The 23507-nt window shown below is 42.4% G+C and overlaps 1 protein-coding gene across 1 annotated transcript in view; it reads right to left on the bottom strand.

Annotated features, from left to right (window-relative positions):
- LOC139748816 (sphingosine-1-phosphate lyase-like) overlaps positions 1 to 23507 on the bottom strand; it is a 194993-nt gene that overhangs the window by 5728 nt on the left and 165758 nt on the right. Inside the window, exon 12 of the mRNA XM_071662247.1 lies at positions 3741 to 3858. Within this exon, the coding sequence (XP_071518348.1) occupies positions 3741 to 3858 (118 nt within the window). The remainder of the gene's footprint in view (positions 1 to 3740; positions 3859 to 23507) is intronic.

Below are 23507 nucleotides of genomic sequence, written 5' to 3'. Positions count from 1 at the left end.
CTGCTTGTGTAGGTGTTACCCAGCATGTGTAGGTGTTACACAGCTTGTGCAGTTACCCAGCTTGTGTAGGTGTTACCCAGCTTGTGTAGGTGTTACCAAGCTTGCGTAGTTACCCAGCTTATGTGTTACTCTGCTTCTGTAGTTACCCAGCTTGTGTAGGTGTTACCCAGCATGTGTAGGTGTTACACAGCTTGTGCAGTTCCCCAGCTTGTGTTGGTGTTACCTAGCTTGTGTAGGTGTTACCAAGCTTGTGTAGGTGTTACGTAGCTTGTGTAAGTGTTACCAAGCTTGTGTGTTACTCAGTTTGTGTAGTTACCCAGTTGTGTAGGTGTTACCCAGCTTGTGTTGCCCAACTTGTGTAGGTGTTACCAAGCTTATGTGTTACTCAGTTTGTGTAGTTACCCAGTTGTGTAGGTGTTACCCAGCTTGTGTTGCCCAACTTGTGTAGGTGTTACCAAGCTTGTGTAGTTACCCAGCTTGTGTGTTACTCAGCTTGTGTAGTTACCCAGCTTTTATAGTTACCCAGCTTGTGTTACTCAGCTTGTGTAGTTACCCACCTTGTGTAGGTGTTACCCAGCTTGTGTAGTTACCCAGCTTGTGTAGATGTTACCCACCTTGTGTAGATGTTACCCACCTTGTGTAGATGTTACCCACCTTGTGTAGTTACCCGAATTGTATAAGTGTTACCCAGCTTGTGTAGAAGTTACCCACCTTGTGTAGTTACCCGAATAGTACAGGTGTTACCCAGCTTGTGTAGTTACCCAGCCTGTGCAGGTGTTACCAAGCTTGTGTAGTTACCCACTTGTGTAGGCGTTACTCAGCTTGTGTAGGTCTTACCCAGCTTGTGTAGGTGTTACCCAGCTTGTGTAGTTACCCATTCAGTGTAGGTGTTACCCAGCTTGTGCAGTTACCTACCTTGTGTAGGTCTTACCCAGCTTGTAAAATTACCCAGCTTGTGTTACTCAGCTTGTGTAGTTATTCAGCTTGTGTAGGTGCTATATAGCTTGTGTAGTTACCCAGCTTGTGTAGGAGTTACCTAGTTTGTGTAGGTGTTACCCAGCTTGTGCAGTTACCTAGCTTGTGTAGGTGTTGCAAGCTTGTGTAGTTACCCAGCTTGTGTTACTCAGCTTGTGTAGTTATCCAGCTTGGGTAGGTGTTACCCAGTTTATGTAGGTGTTACCCAGCGTGTAGTTACCCAGCTTGTGTAAGTGTTACACAGCTTGTGTAGTTGCCTAGCTTGTGTATGTGTTACTCAGCTTGTGTAGTTACCCAGCTTGTGCAAGCGTTGCCCAGCTTGTGTAGTAACCCAGTATGTGTATGTGTTACCCTGGTTGGGTAGGTGTTAACCAGCTTGTGTAGGTGCTACCTAGCTCGTGTAGTTACTTATCTTGTGTAGGTGTTACCCAGCTAGTGTAGTTTCCCATCTTGTGCAGTTTCCCAGCTTGTATAGTTTCCCAGCTTGTGTAGGTGTTACCCAGCTTGTATAGGTGTTACTAAGCTTCTGTAGTTACCCAGCTTGTATATATTCTACCCAGCTTGTGTAGGTGTTACCCAGCTAGTATAGGTGTTACTCAGCTTATGTAGTTACCCAGCTTGTGTAGGTCTTACCCAGCTTGTGTAGGTGTTAACCAGCTTGTGTAGGTGTTATCCAGCTTGTGTAGGTGTTACCCAGCTTGTATAGGTGTTACTCAGCTTATGTAGTTACCCAGCTGGTGTAGGTCTTACCCAGCTTGTGTAGGTCTTACCCAGCTTGTGTAGGTGTTAACTAGCTTGTGTAGGTGTTATCCAGCTTGTGTAGGTGTTCAGCAGCTGGTGTAGGTGTTACCCAGCTTGTGTAGTTATCCAGCTTGTGAAGGTATTACTCAGCTTGTGTAGTTACCCAGCTTGTGTGTCACTCAGCTTAATAACCTTGCTTTTATTCACATTCACTCAACTTTATCCTTTCACACACTCTTCCACACTCAAGCACCAACTTCTGCAGTTTCTCACTTAAACCAACAACCAGTGTTGTATTATCAGAAAACAACAACTGACTCCCTTCCCAGGCCCTCTCATCCACCAAAGACGGCATCCTCAACCCATTCTCCAAGACTCTTGCATTTATCTCCCTCCAACCTAACCATAAACAAATTAAACAATCACACAGCCTTGTCACAGACCAACCTTCAGTTGGAACCATTCTCTCTACTCTCTTCGTACCCGTACACATGCCTTAAAACCCTTCATAAAACTTCCTACGGCTTCTAGCAGCTTACCTCTCACACCATATATTCTTCAGACCTCCCACAAAGCATCTTTACCAACCAAATCACATGCATTTCCCAGATCCATAAATGACACATTCAAATCCATATGTTTTCCTCAATATTTATCATACACATTCTTTAAAGCAAACACTTCATCCACGCATCCTCTACTACTTCTGAAACCACAATGCTTCTCCCCATTCTGATGCTCAGTACATACCTTCATCCTCTCCATCAATATCCTCCCATACAACTTACCAGGTTTACTCAACAAATGTATACCTCTGTCGTCTGAAGGCTCATCTTTATTCCCCTTGCCTTTATACAGTGGCAATATACACCTCACCATGATCCATACATATACTGAATATTATTGCCAACCAATCAACAATACAGTCGCCCCATTCCTTTATAGATTCAACCGCAATACTGTTATGTTAAGCCTAATTTTTAGCATATAACCTTGTCACAGACCGACAGGTCTCTCACTATCTGTCCTACCCATGCCTTCCTTTCTGAAGATACTTATCCCGATTCAGCTCTAGCCTTGAACCAGTCACTTATTTTCATACTGTTCCTTGTGACCTATAGTCTGCTGTCTTCATGGAAACAGTTGCCGGAAAGCTTTCATCCCACACTATAGTAACTCAACATTTCTTATGATTATTCCCTCTGACTACAAAAGGTATCATGGATAACAGATTCAATTATTCCCGTTCTTAACTTGAACACCTTCCCACTATATGGCACTCACTATCTAACGTTTCCGTCTGTTTGAAAACATAGTCTTCAATTAAAACTACGAAAAAGGTAGCCCTATCTGATGGTGAAAAGTGATTTCAATCTAATTTCCAGAGGAGATTAGTAAATCAAAGATCCCAAAATTCTGCAATTCATACATTGTAATACCTTCACATTTCAAATCCTTCTGTGCAAAACCATTGGAGGATCCTAAATTCTAAGAATTTCTCAAAAAATTCTGTCAATGTACAGCACATACGCCTTTCCTTATCATACAGCATACATACATACATACATACATACATACATACATACATACATACAAGAGTGTCATGTCTCAGTAATTCATAATGTCTTTCATTCATTCAGGTCAGCTGGAAACCATACTTCTTTTTAATCAGCTTCCAACTAAAGTAAGCTTTCAATAAAGATTAGCATTCTAACATTCATTTCACTACACTGTATCTCCATAATGTATCCTTATAATGTACCTTGCTGTAACCTAATTCTAGATTGGTTTTTCAGAAAATCCTTCTCAGGTGTTCGCAAATTGCTGCTTATTTCAATGTTATATAGTTTAAAACACACATTAGTACAGGATAAACAGCTCCTGGAGATTTTCATCACAAATGATCACTCAATTTTTTTTCTCCGTTTCAACAGAATCTTCAGCATACATCATGTTCTCATCATTTATGTCCTAGGAAACAAGAGAGCAATCAAATGTACTATAAAAAAATACACAACACTTACAATGCCTATTTTGGCCCCAGGACTGACTTGAATTTCCTTGATAGCCTTCTTCAGGTCAGCAACAAAACGGTCAGCAAAATCGTCAGCAAGTTGCTGAGAAGTTAGGCAAATACGCAGACTAGAAAGAAAAAAGGAGGTAATATGAGATTTTAGAAAAAGTATATTTTTAACATACATAAAAGAATAAACAAGAAAAACAACTTAGTAAGAGTTTACGTCGAACATAAGTCACTCTACAATTCTAAATGGATTGTGTAATTTCTCCCGCAAGCATGAGAGATCTAGGAAAAATTAGGTAAGGACCTTCACTATTTACCCAACCAAGCTAACCTTTGGCCAGTCAGAAACTAATCAAGAAGTTTACGACTAAACTAAGCATACCTCTCATCCACATATACAATAGGTCTCTTAAGGAAGGACATGTGTCTTCACTCTGGCATCAAGCTACCATCATCGAAGTACCTAAGAATCCTAAATCTATTACAATAGATGAACTCTGATCAATCAGCCTCACTCACACCATTAGCTAGACCCTTGAAAGTTGTGTAGCACCAATGATCATGGCCAACATTCTTCCCCATAGTGACCCACGACAATATGGTAACATGTAAAAATGCTCTATCACGCATTCCCTTGTCCGTCTCTTTCATGACGTTAACTGACCTTAACAAACTCGGGAAGTTATTTTCGTTGGTCATGTAGGACTTTTCAAAAAGCTTTGATCTTATACACCACTAAACCCGGAGCTAGGACTGTGACCCACACTTCACTTTGTCTGCAGCTTCCTCAACGGTCAGCTACAGAGTTTGTGGTCCCTCAGGGAGGCTTTGTGAGCGGAGCAGAATAACGTGTGGTGTGCCTCAGGGCACTATGTGTGGACCCATTGCCTTCCTGGCAATGATCAACGGTGCTGCGAGGGACTGCCATAGACATCTTAAGTATACTGATGAGCCCATCATCTATGAAACATCCCCAATGGAAATAAACACAAAAAGTACCCAACAACAAGCCACCCAAGATGTCCATACTTAGGCCTTAGAAAACAACTTGGTCATCAACATACAAAAATACCAAGTTACGATCATATTCACCAACACAAAAACCCTACTGTACCCAGACCTATCCATAGGAGACACCAGCATCCCAGTGGTGAACAACTGTAAACTAGCAAGGGTCACCATCTCTAACAACCTCTCCTGACAAAATCATGTCATTAGTATCACCTCAAGGGCAACCAAACCCTCAAAAAATTGAATGCAACACCACAAGAATTGATTAAAGCTTACATGCCATACATCAGACCCATCTTGGAATAACACTATCCAATCCTCCATGCCAGCCTCACCCGAGAGCAGGAGAAACAAACAAAAGAGATTCAACGCACACACATGAAAACAGCAGGAAGCTGCAACTCTGGGTACCGCCATGATGCCCTCCACATGTTTCACCAAACTACACTTACCCTGAGGCATGAGGACCTTGCCTCAAGTTTGGGTATGATTGGTTGGAAACACCACGACATCGTGAGCTATTACCACCACCAAGACGGAAGGATGTTAGGGCTAGGATAACACGGGGCTCACATGACTTCCACTGTGGTGCTAGACGGAGGAACTTATACATCCTATATTGAACATCACAACTAAATTCTGATTGTATGAGAGTTTTACTTTTTACCAATCTTGTATTGGTGTGTTCAAAATGTAGATTTTCTTACATGTAAACATGCAGTCAATGGATCATTTTTAATCTTTTTTATATTAAAGGCTCCAGTCACGGACACAAGCCCACATTAAGGCCGGACTTTAGCAGAAATATAGAAAGAATTATAAATTGTAAAAAGAAAAGACAAGGGAAAGTACGAATTTTTGGGAGGTGAAAGTGTTCTATGAAAGTGCGCGTTCGTATGCACTATATCCATGTTCATATACCTCCATATCTGTACAGTAAGGTTCTGTAAAGTGCTAAGTGCTGGTAACGTGAGCCTGATGGGATTTAAATGGTGCGGACGCCGATGCTCATGGATGTGAGACGAAAGGTATTCGATTAGATGTTATTAAATTCTCATTTCCCTATTAGGGGCGATCGTAGCCGAGCCATAAGTATTCTGGGTTCGAATCCTGGCTGTTGGAGGGTATTATATGTTCTATGAAAGTGTGCGTTCATACGCACTATATTCGTGTACACATACCTCAGCGTTTGTAGAGTAAGGCTCTGTAAAATGCTGATTGCTGGTACTGTGAGCCTAATGGGATGTGACCAGTGTAGGCTTCAGTGCTCATATATGTGAGATGAAGCATATTCGATTACATGTAACTGAATAATTATTTCCAAATTTGGGGCGATCATGGCTTAGCTCAGCGTTCCCGAATACCATGCAAAAGATTCTGAGTTCGAATCCTAGCTGTTGGAGGCTATCATGTGTGTTATAAAAGTGCACGATCATATGCACTGTATTCTTTCATATACCTCCTTGTCTGTAAAGTAAGATTCTGTAAAATGCTAACAGCTGGTAATGTGAGCCTGATGGGATTTGATCAGTTCAAACCCCATTGCTCATGCATGTGAGACGAAGCGTATTCGATTACATGTAAATGAATAGTCATTTCACTATTAGGGGCAATCATAGCCAAGCAGATGCCATTCCCGAATACCATGCAAAAAGTCCTGGGTTTGAATCTTGGCTGTTGGAGGGCATTATGTGTTCTATGAAAATGCGGGTTCTTTTCCATTATATTCGAGTTAATTTACCTTTACGTTTGTAAAGTACGGTTCTGTAAAATGTACTTACCGGTAATGTAAACCGGAAAGGATTTGACTGTAGATCCTGTTCCTCATAAAAGTGAGATGAAGGGTATTCAATTGCATGTAATCGAATAGACATTTCCCTGTTGGGGACAATTGTACCCTAGCGAATGGCATTCCCGAATACCACACAAAAGTCCTGGGTTCGAATCCTTGCTACTGGAGGGTATTAAGTGTTCTATGAAAGTATATAAATATAAATATATATATACATATATATATATATATATATATATATATATATATATATATATATATATATATATATATATATATATGATAGAGTAGCAGATATAGGGTGTTTTGGTCGAGGTGGTGTGCAAAGTGAGAGGGTTAGGGAGAATGACTTGGTAAACAGAGAAGAGGTAGTAAAAGCTTTGCGGAGGATGAAAGCCGGCAAGGCAGCAGGTTTGGATGGTACTGCAGTGGAATTTATTAAAAAAGGGGGGGTGACTGTATTGTTGACTGGTTGGTAAGGTTATTTAATGTATGTGTGACTCATGGTGAGGTGCCTGAGGATTGGCGGTATGCTTGCACAGTGCCATTGTAGAAAGGCAAAGGGGTAAGAGTGAGTGCTTAAATTACAGAGGTATAAGTTTGTTGAGTGTTCCTGGGAAATTATATGGGAGAGTATTGATTGAGAGGGTAAAGGCATGTACAGAGCATCAGATTGGGGAAGAGAAGTGTGGTTTCAGAAGTGGTAGAAGATGTGTGGATCAGGTGTTTGCTTTGAAGAATGTATGTGAGAAATACTTAAGAGACACAAATGGATTTGTATGTATCATTTATGGATCTGGAGAAGGCATATGATAGAGTTGATAGAGATGCTCTATGGAAGGTATTAAGAATATATGGTGTGGGAGGGAAGTTGTTAGAAGCACTGAAAAGTTTTTATCGAGGGTGTAAGGCATGTGTACGTGTAGGAAGAGAGGAAAGTGATTGGTTCTCAGTGAATGCTGGTTTCCGATAGAGGTGCGTGATGTCTCCATGGTTTTTGAATTTGTTTATGAATGGGGTTGTTAGGGAGGTGAATGCAAGAGTTTTGGAAAGAGGGGCAAGTATGCAGTCTGTTGTGGATGAAAAAGCTTGGGAAGTGAGTCAGTTGTTGTTCGCTGATGATACAGCGCTGGTGGCTGATTCATGCGAGAAACTGCAGAAGCTGGTGACTGGTACAGTGTGCGAAGGAAGAAAGCTGAGAGTAAATGTGAATAAGAGCAAGGTTATTAGCTACAGTAGGGTTGAGGGACAAGTCATCTGGGCGGTAAGTTTGAATGGAGAAAAACTGGAGGAAGTGAAGTGTTTTATATATGGGAGTGGATTTGGCAGCGGGTGGATCCATGGAAGCGGAAGTGAATCATAGGGTGGGGGAGGGGGCGAAAGTTCTGGGAGCGTTAAAAAATGTGTGGAAGTCGAGAACGTTATCTTGGAAAGCAAAAATGGGTATATTTGAAGGAATAGTGGTCCCAACACTGTTATATGGTTGCGAGGCGTGGGCTATGGATAAAGTTGTGCGGAGGAAGGTGGATGTGCTGGAAATGAGATGTTTGAGCACAATATGTGGTGTGAGGTGGCTTGGTCGAGTAAGTAATAATAGGGTAAGAGAGATGTGTGGTAGAAAAAAAATGAGTGTGGTTGAGAGAGCAGAAGAGGGTGTTTTGAAAAAGTTTGGTCACATGGAGAGAGTGAGTGAGGAAAGATTGGCCAAGAGGATATATGTGTCAGAGGTGGAGGGAACAAGGAGAAGTGGGAGACCAAATTGGAGGTGGAAAGATGGAGTGGAAAAGATTTTGAGTGATCGGGGCCTGATCATGCAGGAGGGTGAAAAGCGTGCAAGGAATAGGGTGAATTGGAACGATGTGGTATACCGGGGTCGATGTGTTGTCAATGGATTGAACCAGGGCATGTGAAGCGTCTGGGGTAAACCATGGAAAGTTCTGTGAGGCCTGGATGTGGAAAGAGAGCTGTGGTTTCGGTGCATTATTACATGACAGATAGAGACTGAGTGTGAACGAATGTGGCCTTTGTTGTCTTTTCCTAGCGTTACCTCGCGCAGATGAGGGGGGAGGGGGTTGCTATTTCATGTGTAGCGGGGTGGCGATGGGAGTGAATAAAGGCAGACAGTATGAGTTATGTACATGTGTATATATGTATATGTCTGTGTGTGTATATATATGTATACGCTGAGATGTATAGGTAGGTACATTTGCGTGTGTGGATGTGTATGTATATACATGTGTATGTGGGTGGGTTGGGCCATTCTTTCGTCTGTTTCCTTGCACTACCTCGCTAACGCGGGAGACAGCGACAAAGCAAAATAGATAAATAAATAAATATATTCCTAGGAGTCCACGGGGAAAATGAAACACGATAAGTTCCCAAGTGCAATTTCGTGTAATAATCACATCATCAGGGGAGACACAAGAGAGAAATATAACAGCCAGTTGATATACAACGAAGAGACGTAGCTAGGACGCCCATACACGTACACACATATACATACCCTTACATATACATATATACACATATCCATATTCATACTCGCTTTCCTTCAGCCATTCCAGGGAACCAACCCACCCATCAGCGAAGTAGCGCCAGGAAAGAAGAAAAAAAAGGCCACTTTCGATCACACTCAGTCTCTAGCTGCCATGTGAAATGCACCGAAACCACAGCTCCCTATCCACATCCAGGCCCCATAGACCTTTCCACAGTATACCCCAAAGGTTTCACATGCCCTGGTTCAGTCCAATGACAGCACGTCGACCTCAGCATACCATATGGTTCCAATTCACTCTATTCCTTGCACGAATTTCACCCTCCTACATGTTCAGGCCCCTATCACTCAAAATCTTTTTCACTTCATCCTACCACCTGCTATTTGGTCTCACACTCTTCCTTGTTTCCTCCACCTCTAACGCATATATCATCTTTTGTCAACCTTGCCTCACTCATATGACCAAACCATTTCAACACACCCTCTTCTGCTCTCTCAACCACGCTTTTTTCTATTACCACACAATTCTCTTACCCTTTCCTTACTTAATCGATCAAATCACCTCACATAACATACTATCCTCAAACATTTAATTTCCAACACATCCACCCTCCTCCGCACAAAACTATCTATAGCCCATGCCTCGCAAACATATAATATTGTTGAAACTACTATTCCTTCAAACATACTCATTTTCTCTCTATGAGATAACGTTCTCTCTTTCCACACATTCTTCATGGGTCCCAGAACCTTAGCCCCCTCCCCCACCTGATGACGCACTCATGCTTCCATGGTTCTACTCGCTGCTAAGTCCACTCCCAGATATCTAAAAACTTCACCACCTCCAATTTTTCTCACATCCCAACCAACATGTTCCTCAACCGTGATGAACCTTGCTCTTATTCACATTTACAATATATATATATATTTATTCATCATTCATTTTGCTCTGTCGCTGTCTCCCGCGTTAGCAAGGTAGCGCAAGGAAACAGACGAAAGAATGGCCCAACCCACCCACATACACATGCATATACATAGACGTCCACACACGCAAATATACATACCTACACATCTCAACGTATACATATATATACACACACAGACACATACATATATACAAATGGTCATAATTCATACTGTCTGCCTTTATTCATTCCCATCGCCACCCCACCACACATGATATAAAAACTCCGTCCCCCCTCATGTGTGCGAGGTAGCGCTAGGAAAAGACAAAGCCCACATTCGTCCACACACTGTCTCTATCTGTCATGTAATAATGCACCGAAACCACAGCTCCCTTTCCACATCCAGGTCCCACAGAACTTTCCATGGTTTACACCAGACTCTTCACATGCCCTGGTTCAATCCACTGACAGCACGTCGACCCCCGTATACCATATCGCTCCAATTCACTCTATTCCTTGCACGCCTTTCACCCTTCCGCATGTTCAGGCGCCGCCAACTCAAAATCTTTTTCACTTCATCTTTCCACCTCCAATTTGGTCTCCCACTTCTCCTCGTTCCCTCCACTTCTGACACATATATCCTCTTGGTCAATCGTTCCTCACTCATTCTCTCCATGCGACCAAACTTTTTCAAAACACCCTCTTCTGCTCTCTCAACCACACTCTTTTTATTACCACACATCTCTCTTACCCTATCATTACTTACTCGATCAAACCACCTCACACCACATATTGTCCTCAAACATCTCATTTCTAGCACATCCACCCTCCTGCGCACAACTATATCTATAGCCCACGCTTCGCAAACATATAACATTGTTGGAACCACTATTCCTTCAAACATACCCATTTTTGCTTTTCGAGATAATGTTCTCGACTTCCACACATTCTTCAACGCTCCCAGAATTTTCGCCCCCTCCCCCACCCTATAATAAACTTCCGCTTCCATGGCTCCATCCGCTGCTAAATCCACTCCCATATATCTAAAACACTTCACTTCCTCCAGTTTTTCTCCATTCAATCTTACCTCCCAATTGACTTGTCCCTCACCCTACTGTACCTAATAACCTTACTCTTATTCACATGTACTTTCAGCTTCCTTCTTTCACACATTTTACCAAACTCAGTCACCAGCTTCTGCAGTTTCTCACACGAATCAGCCACCAACGCTGTATCATCAGCGAACAACAACTGACTCACTTCCCAAGCTCTCTCATCCACAACAGACTTCATACTTACCCCTCTTTCCAAAACTCTTGCATTCACCTCCCCAACAACCCCATCCACACACACAAACAAATTAAACAACCATGGAGACATCACACACCCCTGCCGCAAACCTACATTCACTGAGAACCAATCACTTTCTTCTCTTCCTACACGTACACATGCCTTACATCCGCGACAAAAACTTTTATCTGTTTTTAACAACTTGCCTCCCACACCATATATTCTTAGTACCTTCCACAGAGCATCTCTATCAACTCTATCATATGCCTTCTCCAGATCCATAAATGCTACATACAAATCCATTTGTTTTCTAAGTATTTCTCAAATACATTCTTCTAAGCAAACACCTGATCCATACATCCTCTACCGCTTCTGAAACCACACTGCTCTTCCCCAATCTGATGCTCTGTACATGCACTCACCCTCTCAATCAATACCCTCCCATATAATTTACCAGGAATACTCAACAAACTTATACCTCTGTAAGTTGAGCACTTTGACTTTGTTCAATGGCACTATGCAAGCATTTCGCCAATCCTCAGGCACCTCAACATGAGTCATACATACATTACATAATGTTACCAATCAGTCAATAATACAGTCACCCAACTTTTTAATAGATTCCACTGCAATAGCATCCACACCGGCTGCCTTGCCGGCTTTCATCTTCCACAAAGATTTTACTACCTCTTCTCTGTTTACCAAATCATTTTCCCTAACCCTCTCACTTTGCACACCACCTCGACCAAAACACTCTATATCTGCCACTCTATCATCAAACACATTCAACAAACCTTCAAAATACTGATTCCATCACCTTCTCACATCACCACTACTTGTTATCACCTCCCCATTTGCCCCCTTCACTGAAGTTCCCATTTGTTCTCTTGTCTTACGCACTTTATTTACCTCCTTCCAAAACATCTTTTTATTCTCCCTAAAATTTAATGATACTCTCTCATCCCATCTCTCATTTGCCCTCTTTTTCACCTCTTGCACCTTTCTCTTGACCTCCTGCCTCTTTCTTTTATATATCTCCCACTCATTTGCATTATTTCCCTGCAAAAATCGTCCAAATGCCTCTCTCTTCTCTTTCACTAATAATCTTACTTCTTCATCCAACCACTCACTACCCTTTCTAATCTGCCCACCTCCCACGCTTCTCATGCCACAAGCATCTTTTGCGCAAGCCATCACTGCTTCCCTAAATACATCCCATTCCTCCCCCATTCCCCTTACCTCCTTTGTTCTCACCTTTTTCTATTCTGTACTCAGTCTCTCCCGGTACTTCCTTACACAAGTCTCCTTCCCAAGCTCACTTACTCTCACCACTCTTTTCATCGCAACATTCTCTCTTCTTTTCTGAAAACCTCTACAAATCTTCACTTTCGCCTCCACAAGATAACGATCAGACATCCTTCCAGTTGCAACTCTCGGCACATTAACATCCAAAAGTCTCTCTTTCGCGCGCCTATCAATTAACACGTAATCCAATAACGCTCTCTGGCCATCTCTCCTACTTACATACGTATACTTATGTATATCTCTCTTTTTAAACCAGGTATTCCCAATCACCAGTCCTTTTTCAGCACATAAATCTACAAGCTCTTCACCATTTCCATTTACAACACTGAACACCCAATGTACACCAATTATTCCCTCAAATGCCACATTACTCAGGTTTGCATTCAAATCACCCATCACTATAACACGGTCTCGTGCACCAAAACTAATAACACACTCACTCAGTTGCTCCCAAAACACTTGCCTCCCATGATCTTTCTTATCATGCCCAGGTGCATATGCACCAATAATCACCCATCTCTCTCCATCAACTTTCAGTTTTACCCATATCAATCTAGAGTATACTTTCTTACATTCTATCACATACTCCCACCACTCCTGTTTCAGGAGTAGTGCTACTCCTTCCCTTGCTCTTGTCATCTCACTAACCCCTAACTTTACTCCCAAGACATTCCCAAACCACTCTTCCTCTCTACTCTTGAGCTTCGTTTCACTTAGAGCAAAACATCCAGTTTCCTTTCCTCAAACATACTACCTATCCCTCCTTTATTCTCATCTTGGTTATATCCACACACATTTAGATACCCCATTTTGAGCCTTCGAGGAGGATAAGCGCTCGCTGCTTGACTCCTTCTTCTGTTTCCTCTTTAGAAATTTAAATACAAGAAGGGGGATCCGGCTCCCCGGTCCCGCCCCGTTTAGTCGCCTTCTGCGACACGTAAGGGGATACTTGGGAAGTATTCTTTATCCCCTATCCCCAAGGATATATATATATATATATATATATATATATATATATATATATATATATATATATATATATATATTATCCCTGGGGATAGGGGATTAAGAATACTTCCCACGTATTCCCTGCGTGTCGTAGAAGGCGACTAAAAGGGGAGGGAGCGGAGGGCTGGAAATCATCCCCTCTCGTTTTTTTTCTTTTCTTTATTTTCCAAAAGAAGGAACAGAGGGGGCCAGGTGAGGATATTCCAAAAAAGGCCCAGTCCTCTGTTCTTAACACTACCTCGCTAATGCGGGAAATGGCGAATAGTTTAAAAGAAAGAATATATATATATATATATATATATATATATATATATATATATATATATATATATATATATATATATATATATAATTGAAAGTTGATGGAGAGAGGTGGGTGATTATTGGTGCATATGCACCTGGGCATGAGAAGAAAGATCATGAGAGGCAAGTGTTTTGGGAGCAGCTAAATGAGTGTGTTAGCGGTTTTGATGCACGAGACCGGGTTATAGTGATGGGTGATTTGAATGCAAAGGTGAGTAATGTGGCAGTTGAGGGAATAATTGGTATGCATGGGGTGTTCAGTGTTGTAAATGGAAATGGTGAAGAGCTTGTAGATTTATGTGCTGAAAAAGGACTGATGATTGGGAATACCTGGTTTAAAAAGCGAGATATACATAAGTATACTTATGTAAGTAGGAGAGATGGCCAGAGAGCGTTATTGGATTACGTGTTAATTGACAGGCGTGCGAAAGAGAGACTTTTGGATGTCAATGTGCTGAAAGGTGCAACTGGAGGGATGTCTGATCATTATCTTGTGGAGGCTAAGGTGAAGATTAGTATGGGTTTTCAGAAAAGAAGAGTGAATGTTGGGGTGAAGAAGGTGGTGAGAGTAAGTGAGCTTGGGAAGGAGACCTGTGTGAGGAAGTATCAGGAGAGACTGTGTACAGAATGGAAAAAGGTGAGAACAATGGAAGTAAGGGGAGTGGGGGAGGAATGGGATGTATTTAGGGAATCAGTGATGGATTGCGCAAAAGATGCTTGTGGCATGAGAAGAGTGGGAGGTGGGCTGTTTAGAAAGGGCAGTGAGTGGTGGGATGAAGAAGTAAGAGTATTAGTGAAAGAGAAGAGGGAGGCATTTGGACGATTTTTGCAGGGAAAAAATGCAATTGAGTGGGAGAAGTATAAAAGAAAGAGACAAGAGGTCAAGAGAAAGGTGCAAGAGGTGAAAAAAAAGGGCAAATGAGAGTTGGGGTGAGAGACTATCAGTAAATTTTAGGGAGAATAAAAAGATGTTCTGGAAGGAGGTAAATAGGGTGCGTAAGACAAGGGAGCAAATGGGAACTTCAGTGAAGGGCGTAAATGGGGAGGTGATAACAAGTAGTGGTGATGTGAGAAGGAGATGGAATGAGCATTTTGAAGGTTTGTTGAATGTGTCTGATGACAGAGTGGCAGATATAGGGTGTTTGGGTCGAGGTGGTGTGCAAAGTGAGAGGGTTAGGGAAAATGATTTGGTAAACAGACAAGAGGTAGTAAAAGCTTTGCGGAAGATGAAAGCCGGCAAGGCAGCAGGTTTGGATGGTATTGCAGTGGAATTTATAAAAAAAAGGGGGTGACTGTATTGTTGACTGGTTGGTAAGGTTATTTAATGTATGTATGACTCATGGTGAGGTGCCTGAGGATTGGCGGAATGCGTGCATAGTGCCATTGTACAAAGGCAAAGGGGATAAGAGTGAGTGCTCAAATTACAGAGGTATAAGTTTGTTGAGTATTCCTGGTAAATTATATGGGAGGGTATTGATTGAGAGGGTGAAGGCATGTACAGAGCATCAGATTGGGGAAGAGCAGTGTGGTTTCAGAAGTGGTAGAGGATGTGTGGATCAGGTGTTTGCTTTGAAGAATGTATGTGAGAAATACTTAGAAAAGCAAATGGATTTGTATGTAGCATTTATGGATCTGGAGAAGGCATATGATAGAGTTGATAGAGATGCTCTGTGGAAGGTATTAAGAATATATGGTGTGGGAGGCAAGTTGTTAGAAGCAGTGAAAAGTTTTTATCGAGGATGTAAGGCATGTGTACGTGTAGGAAGAGAGGAAAGTGACTGGTTCTCAGTGAATGTAGGTTTGCGGCAGGGGTGTGTGATGTCTCCATGGTTGTTTAATTTGTTTATGGATGGGGTTGTTAGGGAGGTAAATGCAAGAGTCTTGGAAAGAGGGGCAAGTATGAAGTCTGTTGGGGATGAGAGAGCTTGGGAAGTGAGTCAGTTGTTGTTCGCTGATGATACAGCGCTGGTGGCGGATTCATGTGAGAAACTGCAGAAGCTGGTGACGGAGTTTGGTAAAGTGTGTGGAAGAAGAAAGTTAAGAGTAAATGTGAATAAGAGCAAGGTTATTAGGTACAGTAGGGTTGAGGGTCAAGTCAATTGGGAGGTGAGTTTGAATGGAGAAAAACTGGAGGAAGTGAAGTGTTTTAGATATCTGGGAGTGGATCTGTCAGCGGATGGAACCATGGAAGCGGAAGTGGATCATAGGGTGGGGGAGGGGGCAAAAATTTTGGGAGCCTTGAAAAATGTGTGGAAGTCGAGAACATTATCCCGGAAAGCAAAAATGGGTATGTTTGAAGGAATAGTGGTTCCAACAATGTTGTATGGTTGCGAGGCGTGGGCTATGGATAGAGTTGTGCGCAGGAGGATGGATGTGCTGGAAATGAGATGTTTGAGGACAATGTGTGGTGTGAGGTGGTTTGATCGAGTAAGCAACGTAAGGGTAAGAGAGATGTGTGGAAATAAAAAGAGCGTGGTTGAGAGAGCAGAAGAGGGTGTTTTGAAGTGGTTTGGGCACATGGAGAGAATGAGTGAGGAAAGATTGACCAAGAGGATATATGTGTCGGAGGTGGAGGGAACGAGGAGAAGAGGGAGACCAAATTGGAGGTGGAAAGATGGAGTGAAAAGGATTTTGTGTGATCGGGGCCTGAACATGCAGGAGGGTGAAAGGAGGGCAAGGAATAGAGTGAACTGGAGCGATGTGGTTTACAGGGGTTGACGTGCTGTCAGTGGATTGAATCAAGGCATGTGAAGCGTCCGGGGTAAACCATGGAAAGCTGTGTAGGTATGTATATTTGCGTGTGTGGACGTATGTATGTACATGTGTATGGGGGGGGTTGGGCCATTTCTTTCGTCTGTTTCCTTGCGCTACCTCGCAAACGCGGGAGACAGCGACAAGGTATAAAAAAAAAAAAAATATATATATATATATATATATATATATATATATATATATATATATATATATATATATATATATATATATATATGGGAAGAGAGGAAAATGATTGGTTCTCAGTGAATGTAGGTTTCTGGCAGGGGTGTGTGATGTCTCCATGTTGTTTAACTTATTTATGGATGGGGTTGTTAGGGATGTGAATGCAAGAGTTTTGGAAAGAGGGGCAAGTATGCAGTCTGTTGTGGAAGAGAGAGCTTGGGAAGTGAGTCAGTTGTTGTTCGCTGATGATACAGCGCTGGTGGCTGATTCATGTGAGAAACTGCAGAAGCTGGTGACTGAGTTTGGTAAAGTGTGTGAAAGAAGAAAGTTGAGAGTAAATGTGAATAAGAGCAAGGTTATTAGGTACAGTAGGGTTGAGGGTCAAGTCAACTGGGAGGTGAGTTTGAATGGAGAAAAACTGGAGGAAGTGAAGTGTTTTAGATATCTGGGAGTGGATTTGTCAGCGGATGGAACCATGGAAGCGGAAGTGAATCATAATTTGGGGGAGGGGGCGAAAATTCTGGGAACCTTGAAGAATGTGTGGAAGTCGAGAACATTATCTCGGAAAGCAAAAATGGGTATGTTTCAAAGAATAGTGGTTCCAACAATGTTGTATGGTTGCGAGGAGTGGGCTATGGATAGAGTTGTGCGCAGGAGGGTGGATGTGCTGGAAATGAGATGTTTGAGGACAATATGTGGTGTGAGGTGGTTTGATCGAGTAAGTAATGTAAGGGTAAGAGAGATGTGTGGAAATAAAAAGAGTGTGGTTGAGAGAGCAGAAGAGGGTGTTTTGAAATGGTTTGGTCACATGGAGAGAATGAGTGAGGAAATATTGACCAAGAGGATATATGTGTCAGAGGTGGAGGGAACGAGGAGAAGTGGGAGACCAAATTGGAGGTGGAAAGATAGAGTGAAAAAGATTTTGAGTGATCGGGGCCTGAACATGCAGGAGGGTGAAAGGAATGCGAGAAATAGAATGAACTGGAACGATGTGGTATACCGGGGTCGACGAGCTGTCAATGGATTGAACCAGGGCATGTGAAGCGTCTGGGGTAAACCATGGAAAGTTCTGTGGGGCCTGGATGTGGAAGGGGAGCTGTGGTTTCGGTGCATTATTACATGACAGCTAGAGACTGAGTGTGAACGAATGGGGCCTTTGTTCTCTTCCTAGCGCTACCTTGCACACATGAGGGGGGAGGGATTTGTTATTTCATGTGTGGCGGGGTGGCGATGAGAATGAATAAAGGCATACAGTACGAATTATGTACATGTGTATATATGCATATGTCTGTGTGTATATATATGTATACGTTGAGATGTATAGGTATGTATATTTGCGTGTGTGGACGCGTATGTATATACATGTGTATGTGGGTGAGTTGGGCCATTCTTTCGTCTGTTTCCTTGCGCTACCTCGCTAACGCGGGAGACTACGACAAAGCAAAATAATGATAATAATATATATATATATATATATATATATATATATATATATATATATATATATATATATATATATATATACATAAGTATACGTATGTAAGTAGGAGAGATGGCCAGAGAGCGTTATTGGATTACGTGTTAATTGACAGGTGCGCGAAAGAGAGACTTTTGGATGTTGATGTGCTGAGAGGTGCAACTGGAGGGATGTCTGATCATTATCTTTTGGAGGCTAAGGTGAAGATTTGTATGGGTTTTCATAAAAGAAGAGTGAATGTTGGGGTGAAGAGGGTGGTGAGAGTAAGTGAGCTTGGGAAGGAGACTTGTGTGAGGAAGTACCAGGAGAGACTGAGTACAGAATGGAAAAAGGTGAGAACAATGGAAGTAAGGGGAGTGGGGGTGAAATGGGATGTATTTAGGGAATCAGTGATGGATTGCGCAAAAGATGCTTGTGGCATGAGAAGAGTGGGAGGTGGGTTGATTAGAAAGGGTAGTGAGTGGTGGGATGAAGAAGTAAGACTATTAGTGAAAGAGAAGAGAGAGGCATTTGGACGATTTTTGCAGGGAAAAAATGCAATTGAGTGGGAGATGTATAAAAGAAAGAGACAGGAGGTCAAGAGAAAGGTGCAAGAGGTGAAAAAGAGGGCAAATGAGAGTTGGGGTGAGAGAGTATCATTAAATTTTAGGGAGAATAAAAAGATGTTCTGGAAGGAGGTAAATAAAGTGCGTAAGACAAGGGAGGAAATGGGAACTTCAGTGAAGGGCGCAAATGGGGAGGTGATAACAAGTAGTGGTGATGTGAGAAGGAGAAGGAGTGAGTATTTTGAAGGTTTGTTCAATGTGTTTGATGATAGAGTGGCAGATATAGGGTGTTTTGGTCGAGGTGGTGTGCAAAGTGAGAGGGTTAGGGAAAATGATTTGGTAAACAGAGAAGAGGTAGTAAAAGCTTTGCGGAAGATGAAAGCCGGCAAGGCAGCAGGTTTGGATGGTATTGCAGTGGAATTTATTAAAAAAGGGGGTGACTGTATTATTGACTGGTTGGTAAGGTTATTTAATGTATGTATGACTCATGGTGAGGTGCCTGAGGATTGGCGGAATGCGTGCATAGTGCCATTGTACAAAGGCAAAGGGGATAAGAGTGAGTGCTCAAATTACAGAGGTATAAGTTTGTTGAGTATTCCTGGTAAATTATATGGGAGGGTATTGATTGAGAGGGTGAAGGCATGTACAGAGCATCAGATTGGGGAAGAGCAGTGTGGTTTCAGAAGTTGTAGAGGATGTGTAAATCAGGTGTTTGCTTTGAAGAATGTATGCGAGAAATACTTAGAAAAGCAAATGGATTTGTATGTAGCATTTATGGATCTGGAGAAGGCATATGATAGAGTTGATAGAGATGCTCTGTGGAAGGTATTAAGAATATATGGTATGGGAGGCAAGTTGTTAGAAGCAGTGAAAAGTTTTTATCGAGGATGTAAGGCATGTGTACGTGTAGGAAGAGAGGAAAGTGATTGGTTCTCAGTGAATGTAGGTTTGCGGCAGGGGTGTGTGATGTCTCCATGGTTGTTTAATCTGTTTATGGATGGGGTTGTTAGGGAGGTGAATGCAAGAGTTTTGGAAAGAGGGGCAAGTATGAAGTCTGTTGTGGATGAGAGAGCTTGGGAAGTGAGTCAGTTGTTGTTCGCTGATGATACAGCGCTGGTGGCTGATTCATGTGAGAAACTGCAGAAGCTGGTGACTGAGTTTGGTAAAGTGTGTGAAAGAAGAAAGTTAAGAGTAAATGTGAATAAGAGCAAGGTTACTAGGTACAGTAGGGTTGAGGGTCAAGTCAATTGGGAGGTACGTTTGAATGGAGAAAAACTGGAGGAAGTAAAGTGTTTTAGATATCTGGGAGTGGATCTGGCAGCGGATGGAACCATGGAAGCGGAAGTGGATCATAGGGTGGGGGAGGGGGCGAAAATCCTGGGAGCCTTGAAGAATGTGTGGAAGTCGAGAACATTATCTCGGAAAGCAAAAATGGGTATGTTTGAAGGAATAGTGGTTCCAACAATGTTGTATGGTTGCGAGGCGTGGGCTATGGATAGAGTTGTGCGCAGGAGGATGGATGTGCTGGAAATGAGATGTTTGAGGACAATGTGTGGTGTGAGGTGGTTTGATCGAGTAAGTAACGTAAGGGTAAGAGAGATGTGTGGAAATAAAAAGAGCGTGGTTGAGAGAGCAGAAGAGGGTGTTTTGAAATGGTTTGGGCACATGGAGAGAATGAGTGAGGAAAGATTGACCAAGAGGATATATGTGTCGGAGGTGGAGGGAACGAGAAGTGGGAGACCAAATTAGAGGTGGAAAGATGGAGTGAAAAAGATTTTGAGTGATCGGGGCCTGAACATGCAGGAGGGTGAAAGGAGGGCAAAGAATAGAGTGAATTGGATCGATGTAGTATACCGGGGTTGGCGTGCTGTCAGTGGATTGAATCAGGGCATGTGAAGCGTCTGGGGTAAACCATGGAAAGCTGTGTAGGTATGTATATTTGCGTGTGTGGACGTATGTATATACATGTGTATGGGGGTGGGTTGGGCCATTTCTTTCGTTTGTTTCGTTGCGCTACCTCGCAAACGCGGGAGACAGCGACAAAGCAAAAAAAAAAAAAAAATATATTCCCCGCATGTCGCAGCAGGCAACTAAAAGGGACGGGAGCGGGGGGCTAGAAACCCTCCCCTCCTTGTATTTTAACTTTCTAAAATGGGAAACAGTAGGAGTCACGCGGAGAGTGCTCATCCTCCTCGAAGGCTCAGATTGGGGTGTCTACATGTGTGTGGATGTAACCAAGATGAGAAAAAAGGAGAGATAGGTAGTATGTTTGAGGAGAGGAACCTGAATGAAACGAAGCTCAAGGGTAAAGGGGAAGAGTGGTTTAGGAATGTTTTGCGAGTAAAACCAGGGGTTGGTGAAAGGACAAGAGAAAAGAAAGAAGTAGCACTACTCCTGAAACAGGAATTGTTGGAGTATGTGATAGAGTGTATGAAAGTAAACTCTAGATTGATATGGGTAAAACTGAAAATTGATGGAGAGAGATGGGTGATTCTTGTTGCATATGCACCTGGGCACAAGAAGAAAGATCATGAGAGGCAGTGTTTTGGGAGCAGCTGAGTGAATGTGTTAGCAGTTTTGATGCACGAGACCGGGTTATAGAGATGGGTGATTTGAATGCAAAGGTGAGTAATGTGGAAGTTGAGGACATAATTGGTGTACATGGGGTGTTCAGTGTTGTAAATGTAATTGGTGAAGAGCTTATAGATTTGTGTGCTGAAATAGGACTGATGATTAGGAATATCTGGTTTAAAAAGAGAGATATACATAAGTATACATATGTAAGTAGGAGAGATGGGCAGAAACCGTTCCTGGATTACGTGTTAATTGATAGGCGTGTGATAGAGATACTTTTGGATGTTAATGTGCTCAGAGGTGCAACTGGAGGGATATCTGATCATTATCTTGTGGAGGCGAAGATGAAGATTTGTAGAGGTTTTTAGAAAAGAAGAGAGAATGTTGGGGTAAAGAGAGTGGTGAGAGTAAGTAAGCTTGGGAAGGAGACTTGTGTGAGGAAGTACCATGAGACACTGAGTGCAGGATGGAAAAAGGTGAGAGCAAAGGGCGTAAGGGAAGTGGGGTTGGAATGGGATGTATTTTAGGGAAGCAGTGATGGCTTGCGCAAAAGATGCTTGTGGCATGAGAAGCGTGGGAGGTGGGCAGATTAGAAAGGGTAGTGAGTGGTGGGATCAAGAAGTAGGATTATTAGCGAGAGAGAAGAGAGAGGCGTTTGCACGATTTCTGCAGAGAAATAGTGCAAATGACTGGGAGATATATAAAAGAAAGAGGCAAGATGTCAAGAGAAAGGTGCAGGAGGTGAAAAAGAGGGGAAATGAGAGTTGGGGTGAGAGAGTATAATTAAATTTTAGGGAGAATAAAAAGATGCTTTGGAAGGAGGTAAATAAATTCGTAAGACAAGAGAAAAAATGGGAACATCGGTAAAGGGGGAGAATGGGGAGGTAATAACAAGTAGTGGTGATGTGAGAAGGAGAAAGAGTGAGTATTTTGAAGGTTTGTTGAATGTGTTAGATGATAGAGTGGTAGATATAGGGTGTTTTGGTCGAGGTGGTGTGCGAAGTAAGAGGGTCGGGGAGAATGATTTGGTAAACAGAAAAGAGGTAGTGAAAGCTTTGAGGAAGATGAAAGCCGGCAAAGCAGCGGGTTTGGATGGTATTGCAGTGGAATTTATTAAAAAAAAAAAAAAAAGGGGGTGACTGTGTTGTTAACTGGTTGGTGAGGATATTCAAAATATGTATGCCTCATGGTGAAGTCCCTGAGGATTGGTGGAATGCATACGTAGTGCCACTGAACAAAGGCAAAGGGGATAAAGGTGAGTGTTCAAATTACAGAGGTATAAGTTTGTTGAGTATTCCTGGTAAATTATATGGGAGGGTATTGATTCAAAGGGTGAAGGCATGTACAGAGCATCAGCTTGGGGAAGAGCAGTTTGGTTTCAGAAGTGGTAGAGGATGTGTGGATCAGGTGCTTGCTTTGAAGAATGTATGAGAAATACTTAGAAAAGCAAGTCGATTTGTGAGTAGCATTTATGGATCTGGAGAAGACATATGATAGAGTTGATAGAGATGCTCTGTGGAAGGTATTAAGAATATATGGTGTGGGAGGCAAGTTGCTGGAAGCAGTGAAAAGTTTTTTATCGAGAATGTAAGACATGTGTACAGGTAGAGAGAGAGGAAAGAGATTGGTTCTCAGTGAATGTCGGTTTGCGGCAGAGGTGCGTGAAGTCTCCATGGTTGTTTAATATGTTCATGGATGGGGTTGTTAGGGAGGTGAATGCAAGACTTTTCAAAAGAGCGGCAAGTATGCAGTCTGTTGTGGATGAGAGGGCTTGGGAAGTGAATCAGTTGTTATTCGCTGATGATACAGTGCTGGTGGCTGATTGGGGTTAGAAATTGTAGAAGTTGGTGACTGAGTTTGGTTAAGCGTGCGAAAGATGAAAGCCGAGAATAAATGTGAATAAGAGCAAGGTTATTAGGTACATTATGGTTGAGGGACTAGTTAATAGGAAGGTAAGTTTGAAAGGAGAAAAACTGGAGGACGTGAAGTGTTTTAGATATCTGGGAGTAGATCTGGCAACTAATGGAACCATGGAAGCGAAAGTGAGTCACAGGGTGAGGGAGGGGGCGAAAGATCTGGGAGCGTTGAAAAATGTGTGGAAGGCGAGAGCATTATCTCGGAAAGCAA

Source organism: Panulirus ornatus, chromosome 5 (assembly GCF_036320965.1).
Source record: "Panulirus ornatus isolate Po-2019 chromosome 5, ASM3632096v1, whole genome shotgun sequence".
NCBI classification, from domain to species: domain Eukaryota; kingdom Metazoa; phylum Arthropoda; class Malacostraca; order Decapoda; family Palinuridae; genus Panulirus; species Panulirus ornatus.
Note: the sequence above shows the minus strand (reverse complement) of the source record. Positions and strands in the feature narration are given on the sequence as shown.